The sequence below is a fragment of the Sitophilus oryzae genome, unplaced genomic scaffold (assembly GCF_002938485.1).
Source record: "Sitophilus oryzae breed Bouriz unplaced genomic scaffold, Soryzae_2.0 scaffold_1009_pilon_pilon, whole genome shotgun sequence".
Lineage (NCBI taxonomy): Eukaryota > Metazoa > Arthropoda > Insecta > Coleoptera > Curculionidae > Sitophilus > Sitophilus oryzae.
The window spans coordinates 765,768-775,159 of NW_022145626.1; the positions used below are offsets into that span (position 1 = coordinate 765,768).

General features: G+C 32.2%; 1 protein-coding gene across 1 annotated transcript; it reads left to right on the forward strand.

Annotated features, from left to right (window-relative positions):
* The first annotated feature begins 8,462 nt into the window (after window positions 1-8,462).
* On the forward strand, window positions 8,463-9,023 carry LOC115874106. Its single transcript, XM_030889197.1, has one exon. The coding sequence runs from the start codon at window positions 8,463-8,465 to the stop codon at window positions 9,021-9,023; it is 561 nt and encodes a 186-aa protein (XP_030745057.1).
* Window positions 9,024-9,392: the final 369 nt, after the last annotated feature.

Consider the following 9,392-nt stretch of genomic DNA (forward strand, 5'->3'; position numbering starts at 1 on the left):
TATACAGGGTGTTTCAACATCATTTCTCGTGGCGAGATTCCTTTCGTAAATATAAGATTTACTTTTTGTATTAACATGGGTCCGATTCTGCTTTATTTCGTAGCTACAACTCTTCATATTTTGTTGAAGTGTTTGATTAAAACTTTTTTCGATTTATTATAATTTTCTTCCAAGTACTTTTCATTTTAAAAAGTGTTCGTTTTTCAAGTGCATTTGAATGAAATTTTGAGGGTAAAAGTTACTATAAGTGCAACACATCTTAATGCTAAAATTGTTTCGACATATTCACCGTGAACGTGCATTTGGGATATATCACTGGAATATTTTTCCAAAAAAAATATGAGAGCAACTGACTTTTTTTCACTTGTTAGCAAAATTGTGTAAGCTGTTAAATGCTGATTAAAAGTTGTCTTTTGATATTTTGTTGATTTTGGTCTCTTTAAATAGATAAACGCAATTTAAATACTTTACCTTAATCCAATTCTAATAACAATAACCCTTAAGAAAGTTTAGTGTTATTAACTTGGCAAAGTATTAAATAAGTACTCATTGATTCCTCATCAAAAAATATAAAAAAAATCCTATAAATATGGGTGCAGAAATGGATAATTTTAAAGTTACAGGATGTTAAAACTTTTTAAAAATAGTCCTTTCGTGATCTTAAATACCATTATGTTTTTAGGGAATTTGCTATAGGTAGCACTACTGTACAGGGTGGGTCAAATTCGACGCTTTTAAATGGAAACACCTTTTTCTATAGGAGATAGACGAAAACTAATATCGGCGTCTGGAGCTCAATTTTTGTCAAAAACATGATGGTGAAAACCGCACATCAATATCTGTTACCGTTTCGGAGTTACGGGGTGTTTTTCAAAAATGTACATTTTTAACAAATCGCTGTAACTTTTTTGCTATGGAAAATTTTGTATTTCTATGAAAACATTTCCAAAGCATCTTTTTAAGTAGAATTTAATGGTTTAAGTATGTTTTTTTTAAATAATAATTGAAGAGTTATCAACAGAAAAAATGATTTTTTATTCCGGACACCCTCTATATTTTTAATTAACTGAAAAGAATTTAAAAATACCTTTCCAAAAATATAGCACACTTGATATTTTGTTATAATCCCCTTCGAAATACAGAATTTTTAATAGTTCGCCACTTTTAACTAGTAGGCTTTGGACCCCTTATTGATGATAATATGCCCTTAATGGAACTCGAAAACATATTTTTCCAGCAAAACGACGCACCGCCTCTGAACGCTGAAGTTATCAGCAATTTTTTGCAGCCAATTTCAAAAATAATTAGATAGCTAACCAAGATCCCAGCCGTTGGCGATCGAGGCCGCCTGACTTAGTACCCATGGATCTAATCCTATGGATATATTTGCGGAAGAATAAGGTTCCTTATTTATCCGTATAATCTAGACAAGAATTAAAAATACTTAGCAGTTATGAGAGGGTATCTTTCACCCCCACTGAGTTAATGAATTCCGCAAGAAATTTTCAAAAATTGCCCCGTCTGTCCATAACAGAAGACGGGGTTGATATGTCGAACACCTGTGCAAAATCTCATATCTTGGTTTGCTATTTATTTTTATTGTTATTAGATATAGTTTACATGTGTTGATGTTGGTTAAATATATTTTAAACTGTTATAAAATTCTGCATTTCTCATAGCAAATATTATTTTCGTTTTAATTGATGCTCACAGCTAGAATTTTTTTACATTACAGCCGGTGCCGTTCAAAGCCTACTTATTTAAAGCGGGTGAATTTTTATATACTCTATATCTCGAAGAGGAATCAAGCAAAATATCAAGTGTTATATTTTTGGAAAGGTAATTTTAAATTCTTTTCAATAAATTAAAAATATACAGGGTGTCCCATATAAAAAATTAAATTTTCTGTTGATAATTTTTAAATTATTAATTTTAAAAAAATTATACTTAAACCAATAAATTCTACGTAAAAAGGTGCTTTGGAAATATTTTCATAAAAATACAAAATTTTCCATAGCAAAAAAGTTACAGCGATTTGTTAAAAATGCATATTTTTGAAAAACACCCCGTAACTCTGAAACGGTAACAGATATTGATATGCGGTTTGGTTTGGTTATCATGTTTTTGACAAAAATTGAGCTCCTGACACCGATATTAGTTTTTGTCTATTTCCTATAGAAAAGGGTGTTTCCATTTAAAAGCGTCGAATTTGACCCACCCTGTACATAACTACTGTTGTTAGTCAAATAGTTAACCATTATAATTATTTCAATTTTATCAATTGTGATTAATAACATTGCGTTTATCTCATCGATCGAGTAGATCGAAATGGACAAAATATAAAGACACAACTTTTAATTCAAATTTCCAGCATAGACAATTTTGCTAACAATAGTAAAAAAATTCAGTGGCGCAGATGTTATTTTAGAAAAATATTCCACTGATAACTCTTATGCACGTCCCTGGTAAATCTGTCGACACTTTTTTAGCATTAAAAAATGTAGCACAAATTTCATTGGAATCGCTACAAGTAATTGGAAGAAAATTATAATAAATGGAAAAAATAATACTTGACCCCCCTGTAGCTACGAAGCGAAGCGGAATCGGGCCTATGTTGATATGGAAAATAAGTCTTATTTTTACATACGGAATCTTCACACGAGAGATGGCACATGTTTTTTGAAACACCCTTTATAAATTTTATTTCTTTTTTATTCAGGGTGTCCCAGAAATAAGTGCAAGTATTTTAAGGGGTGCTAGATCTGGTCAAAAGAAACACTTTTTTCTTTACCATTTTTCAAATAAGTCCAAAATAACCAAGTTATTTTACTTTGAAAATTTAAAGAAAAATGCTTTTTTGCTTAAATTTTGAGAACCACTGGATCTTTTCTGGATTTTTTTTCGTGTAAATTTAATGTACTACCCATGTTGCCATATTATCAAATTATGTTTATTTTCAAAAAATTCCAAATTTTCAAAAAATTTTTTTCGCAAAAAAACTCATAGGCATGTTTCGGAGGCCGAAATATACTACCAGTTAAAATACTTGCACTTGTTTCTGAGACACCCTGTATAGATAGAACAATATTTCATTTATCCCGTTGAGGGCATAACATTTTAAAAAAATAAACACATTTTTTAAAGTCTAATTAATAAAGGATTGTTTTTTGACACACTTATTATTTGAATTATAAGACTCTCCGTCGATACTCTGCAAATATATAACAGCAAATATCTGTACAACATATAATTACCATTATTCTTAGCTTTCTCTTTCATAATATATAATCGGGAATATTATAGTTTGTATAAGGCTGGTAATGAAGTACTTATACCGCCTATTCTTAATTTATTATATCCGTTTCTAACGCAATAAATACACATTTATAGAAAACCAATTAATTAATATGTTCTTGTTTCTGTCGTTTAAATATATTGCTATGCATGTTAAGAAACAATTATAGTTAGCAAAAATATATAAATTCCAGAAGTGTATTAATGAAAAATTCAAAAATAGTACAGTTTGTCTGAAAAAATTCCTCAAGAAATGTTGTGCAGGTGTAGAACATTAAGAGTCCATTTCCCTAGTCCGAAAAGGTAGGAAAATAAGCGTTCGGAATTTAACGTTTTGTGTAAAACTGGCTAGGTATTTTTACACAAATGAAGAAGGGAATTAAAGATAAAGGATTATACTATATCCGTATTGTAACACATTTTTAGACAACTTCTTTATTTTTAAGATTTTGATGGTTAAACATCAACAAAATATTTCTTATGTTTGGACTAAATTTTTTCGAAAATAAAGACATAATTTAAAATTCCGTTACAATACGGAAATAGATTGAAGTTTTGTGATTACAGTGATATATAATTTATATGGTTGTGTAACTAATTGCTCGCTATTTTATGGCAAATGCTGAAGCTCTGCAAACGTTAATCAAGCCTTAATCAAAGCACGCGTGTTTGGAATTTTAGGTGTGGTTTAACACGACAGGATCGGGCTAAGCCTTAGGCAGATTTCTAAAATATAATATATATTTCCTTCGGCCACACACCCGCTTTACCCGACCCCTGTGGGGCCCTATTCTGTATCTTTTTCGGTTTCGGATCCGAAAATTCGATTCGGTTCGCTACCGAACGATAGAGCTGTCGAATGTTACCATAGCGCGCATTGCGATTCTGTATTGCTTTTCGGCAACCGTTCGGTTCGGTTTCGAAGCAATCGAAAAACAATCATGGTTAGAGCATGACTGAGCATGACAGTAGAACGTGATAGTGACAGTGACGCTTTAAAATTTTGTATAGGTTCAAATTCTAAAGGCTAGATAGAGGCAATTAGAAGCGAGTTGGACCCTGCCATGTATCTGAAACCCACAAAAACTTGTAGTTTTTGCCACCAGTGCAACATGTTTCTTAGCATACATACATACTGCCAATACTCGCTGACGAGTATTTGACACGTATCAGGAGATGGTTACGCAAGGCGTTTTCTTTTATGAGCTTTTCTGTGACTGAAAATTCCGATACGTGATGTTATCTCTCTTCCGCACTCCGGACATTCAAAAATCGCATTGCTTTGTTGCCTCTTTAGTTTTTGGTTGTCGCTGTTAACTGAGATCACAATTGAGGCGTTTTTTGCAAAAATCCCATTTGTCATTAATTGCAACTTTCGAGAAAAGTAAAAAAAAGTGTTTTAATTGGATGTAAGTTTGATTACAAAAATTTTAATATTAGTAGTTGATCAGTTTGATAATTAGGCACCATTTCGCAATATAAATAATATTTTTTTTCTTTCGGTTTTGTTATAGGGGTCATTTTTAATTTGATATATGGGGTTTTTGCAGACAATTTTTATAGTTTTATAGAAAAAAGATATTTTTAAATATGAAACTTAAACATTTTTGTTAAATGATTTTTTCAAAAGATCATTTTTATTCAAAACATGTATGTAGGTACAATAAAATTAATAATTAATCTTCATCATTCATAGCACCTACTGATATCATGCTCATCTAAATCAGTAATGCGCTTGGACGGACAAGATGATTCCGCGAATAGTTTGAACTGTCCGTCCACAAGATGATTCCGTGAATAGTCTGTTATAAGAGTTTTTGACCTCGGTTTGATTAAAATATTCAGTTAAATATTGTGGGTTTTTCATTTTTTCGCTGTGGAATATCTAAACGTTAATTATTGAAGGATTTAAATTCAAATTCTTTGGGTATACCACGTTTATCTTTGATAAGGCATTTTTCCCAGTTATCTGTATAAGTCTGTCGTACCAAAACAACCCCAGGTTCACTGGTGGATGAGCAGACTTCAGAAAAAATTCCGATAATTTCGATAATAAGAGCTCATAGTTTCCCGTAAAAACAACGTAAGTCAATGACATCTGTGGTTTTTCGTGAAAACGTACCTTGATATATGGGATTTATGCAGAATCAGCGATATTTTTGTCGCTTATATCTTGGACAACTATCATTTTTGGAGAATTATTTCACGCAAGGGCTGTAGTTAAATACTCCATCAATTTATAGATGACGTAAGTACATTTTGGAAAAAAATTGACAAATGGGGTTTTTGCAAAAAACGCCTCAATTCTTCTCCTCTGCATACGTGACCAGCCCATCTTAAGCGGGATTTTGTAATCATGACTTCAACCCTCTCGCAGCTATCTTTTTCAAGGACCGATACCTTTGAAACATAGTGGGATCATTTGATTCTTAAGAGTTGTCTAAGGTGTCTCTGTTACAATTTGTTTAAGGCGTTCATGTGCCGGCGGTACAGCATCCAGGTGTCGCTTCCGTATAACAAGGTGGGGATTATTATTGCTCGGTACACTGCACGTTTCGTTTTTGTGCTCAAGTCATGATTGTAGAAAACCCTGTCTTTTAAGTTCCAGAATACTCTTGCGACGCTGCTAATCCGGTGCTGAATTTCAGAGTCGATACTGGCCTTTTCCGAAATCAAACTGCAGAGGTAATTGAATTCCGCTACATATTCCAATAGTTCTTCTCCGATTTTTATGGCATTATTGTGATCTTCCGGGGGAGTGCACATGATTTTAGTTTTGTCGATGTTCAGCTTAAGGCCCAAAGCTTCGTATGCCCAGGTATATGTGTTCAACATTTATTGTAGTTGCTGTAACGTTTTTGCAACTAAAGCACAGCCATCAGATTTGTTAGCAAGAACTACAGTGAAAGAGTAATCAATTATTTGTATTATCGGTAGATATCTACCGACGGAAGAAGATTAAATATTTGGATGATAATTTAGTTTCCTTCCAGTGCAGTGGTTCAAAATGTTTTTTTTTGAATATTGAAAATATTTTGTTTTGGGTCATTTATGATAATATGTTCACTATAGTATAGTTTTTGTGAGTTAGCAAAGTTATATATATTTTTTTCTATCTTGAATACTAAAAATTTTTCGTTTCGTTACTTTTTGATACAATAAAGTTTTTTTATGCGTTAATGAAGTAAATAAGTATTAAAAAATTTGCTTGACATTATCTAACATGTTAAATTTTACAATAAAATATTACAAATTACAGAATATTTAAAAAATATAAATGCGGTACGGAATACCCCAACGCGTCCGGTCGTGGTGTGATTCTAAAGTACGCGCCTGCCGTACGAGGGTTAATTTTATAATAACACGGAGTAACTAAAACACTATCTACCAAATAACTAATTTCTTTTTAAGTAACGTTGTAGATAACCTCTTTCAATGTTAATAAAATAATAGTAAATTCAAATCGTATTTCTTATCCTTTTCCACCGACGAACCAAATGCGATGAAAAAGCCCAGCAAAAGCGTTGGAGTATTGAAAGTGGGTACCGACGAAAAATATGGGTTCGACAGTATAGGCGATAGTTATTTTTAGTTTAAATCGCGCTTTTTTGATTTTCAGTTAAAACTGGCTTTGTGTAGGCATACCGAGTTTTTATATTGACCATAATAAGGCAATGTTACAAAATAGCGGGTTTACTGAACCGCGACGTTTTGCTTAATTTATTAATTCTATAATATCGATATTTTGTAGACCTGAGTAGATCTAAAATTCAGTGGTTGGTGCTAGTGTTTGATGTCGCCACATGGATCTGTTTAGATCTTTTAGGAAAAAACTCGGGTCGGTCAATAAATTCTGCAACCTCCATGAACTCCCGGGCCTTTAAATGCACTCACCGGCACGAAAAACGGGCAACTTAAAATCTTCATGTATTTTAAAGTTTTATATCCTATTGTGTTCTAGTGGGCCCATTTTGATGAATTTTTAAGCAATTTGTAGCTAAATTAGTATCTATCTAGCTTTTCAGTATCTCTTGCTAAATTAAAAATGAATGTTTCCATCTGTCAATTATACAAGGGAAAACAAAATGTTGATATTTTGCTGAAAGTTTAAACCCCCCTGTTTAATATACAGGGTTGTTCACCACATACGACACGGAGTATTGTAGCTAAATGATTAGATTTTTACAAATTGTAAGTTTTGGGTTCGTTGAAGGACTATTAGAGCTATAATTACAGATACAAGATACAGAGTGTCCCAAATAAATAAAAAATATCAAAGTTGTATTTTTTAAATGGAACACCCTGTATATTATTACATTTTTAGTTTCTACGATTAAAATAAAGGTAAATTTGATTAAGATTTATTACACTTAAACCTTACCGTTTTTGAAATATTTTCAATTTTGTGAAATTGCGGTAAAAAATTTAAGGCTTTAAAATATTTACTGAAGTCTATTTATTGATCAGTTATTGTGTTGCAATAATAAAAATAATACTACCTCATACAGAGTGTCTAAAAATTTATTTTAAATTATTGGCCAGCTTTAAACGACAATAACTTGTTTAATTTAAATGGAACGCCCTGTATATTTTAGGAGAAGCAGATGCACAATTTAATTGTCTATCAAATTGTATAATACGACTTTTTATCTATCCCTTCAAGTTTTCGTAGAAAATGCATTTTCTTATAATTTAGACCTCATTTATCAATATACCCATGGAATATTGACATTTTAGATTGTAATTTTGACTAAAACAACAAAGTACAAAGTACAACAAATTTCTAAATACAAAATCGAACGAAAGTAAGCATGAATACAAAACAGCACAAAGAATTGTACGCACAGCTATAACAAAAAAGAAAAACGAAAGCTGGGAAAGAAACTGCACAAGTATTAATACATATATAGGAGGTAGTAGAAGTACCGAAAGTTGGAGAATATTAAGGTCCCTTCGAAAAGAGAAGACTAAAAATATCATCTCACCAATTACATTACCAAAATGCTCGCCAAAATGGGACGAATACTTTGCTAAACTGTTCACCAAAGAAAGGGCCGAATACCAACAAACATTGCAGCCACAATCCGACATTCAAATAAAAACCGCAGCTTCTCCACTGAAGATCAATACCAAAGAAGTAAAACTGCCAAAAATATAAATATCTTGGCATGCACATTACCAACGATGGTAGCCTTGATGAAGAAATTAAGTGCAGAAACAACCAGGGAAGACAAGCAATTAGACAACTCAACAGTATTTTATGGGATAACGCCGTGTCAAAAGAAAACAAACACAAAATATATAACAGCATAGTTAAAAGTATTATTAGTTATGGTAGTGAAGTATGGCCTTTGAAGGAAAGAAACCTTAAGTTACTCGAAGCTACAGAAATGGACGTTTGGAGGCGCGCGGCCGGAAAATCGAAACTGAAGAGAGTTAGAAATGAAAGAATTCAGAACATCATGGGCGTTAAACACAGAATATCAGAAGATATCAAAATTAACCAACTCAGGTGGTACGGGTACGTGCAAAGAATGGAAGAGAGCAGAATCCCGAAAAAGGTACTCAATTGGACACCACAAGGCAGACGAAAGAGAGGGAGACCTAGACGGAGTTGGAAAGAAGGAATAGACGGGGACATCAGAACAAGAGGAATAGACGAAAACCTGAGACCAAGAGACCAATGGAGACTGGAAATTCAGAAGACGGCGAAGAACGTTGTAAACTGATTTGTATATATATATATATATATATATATATATATATATATATATATATATATATATATATATATATATATATATATATATATATATATATATATATATTGACTGCAAGATCTGCATGCAAAAAAATAAGCTTAAAGTATCACAACACAATTCACTTAAACCATAAACTTGTGATTTGTAATACAAAACTAAAGTGTCAAAACGAATCCAAATGTCAGGGAATAAATAAATGTGGCAACAGCTCCGAGCCGAATATATCCATGGTTGGCAACAATGAATTTAATAATATAAACGTAGCTAAAAGTGTATTTGGTATCGGTTATAAACGTGTATTCTTTGATGAAAAAATTAATACTCACCCGATATAGT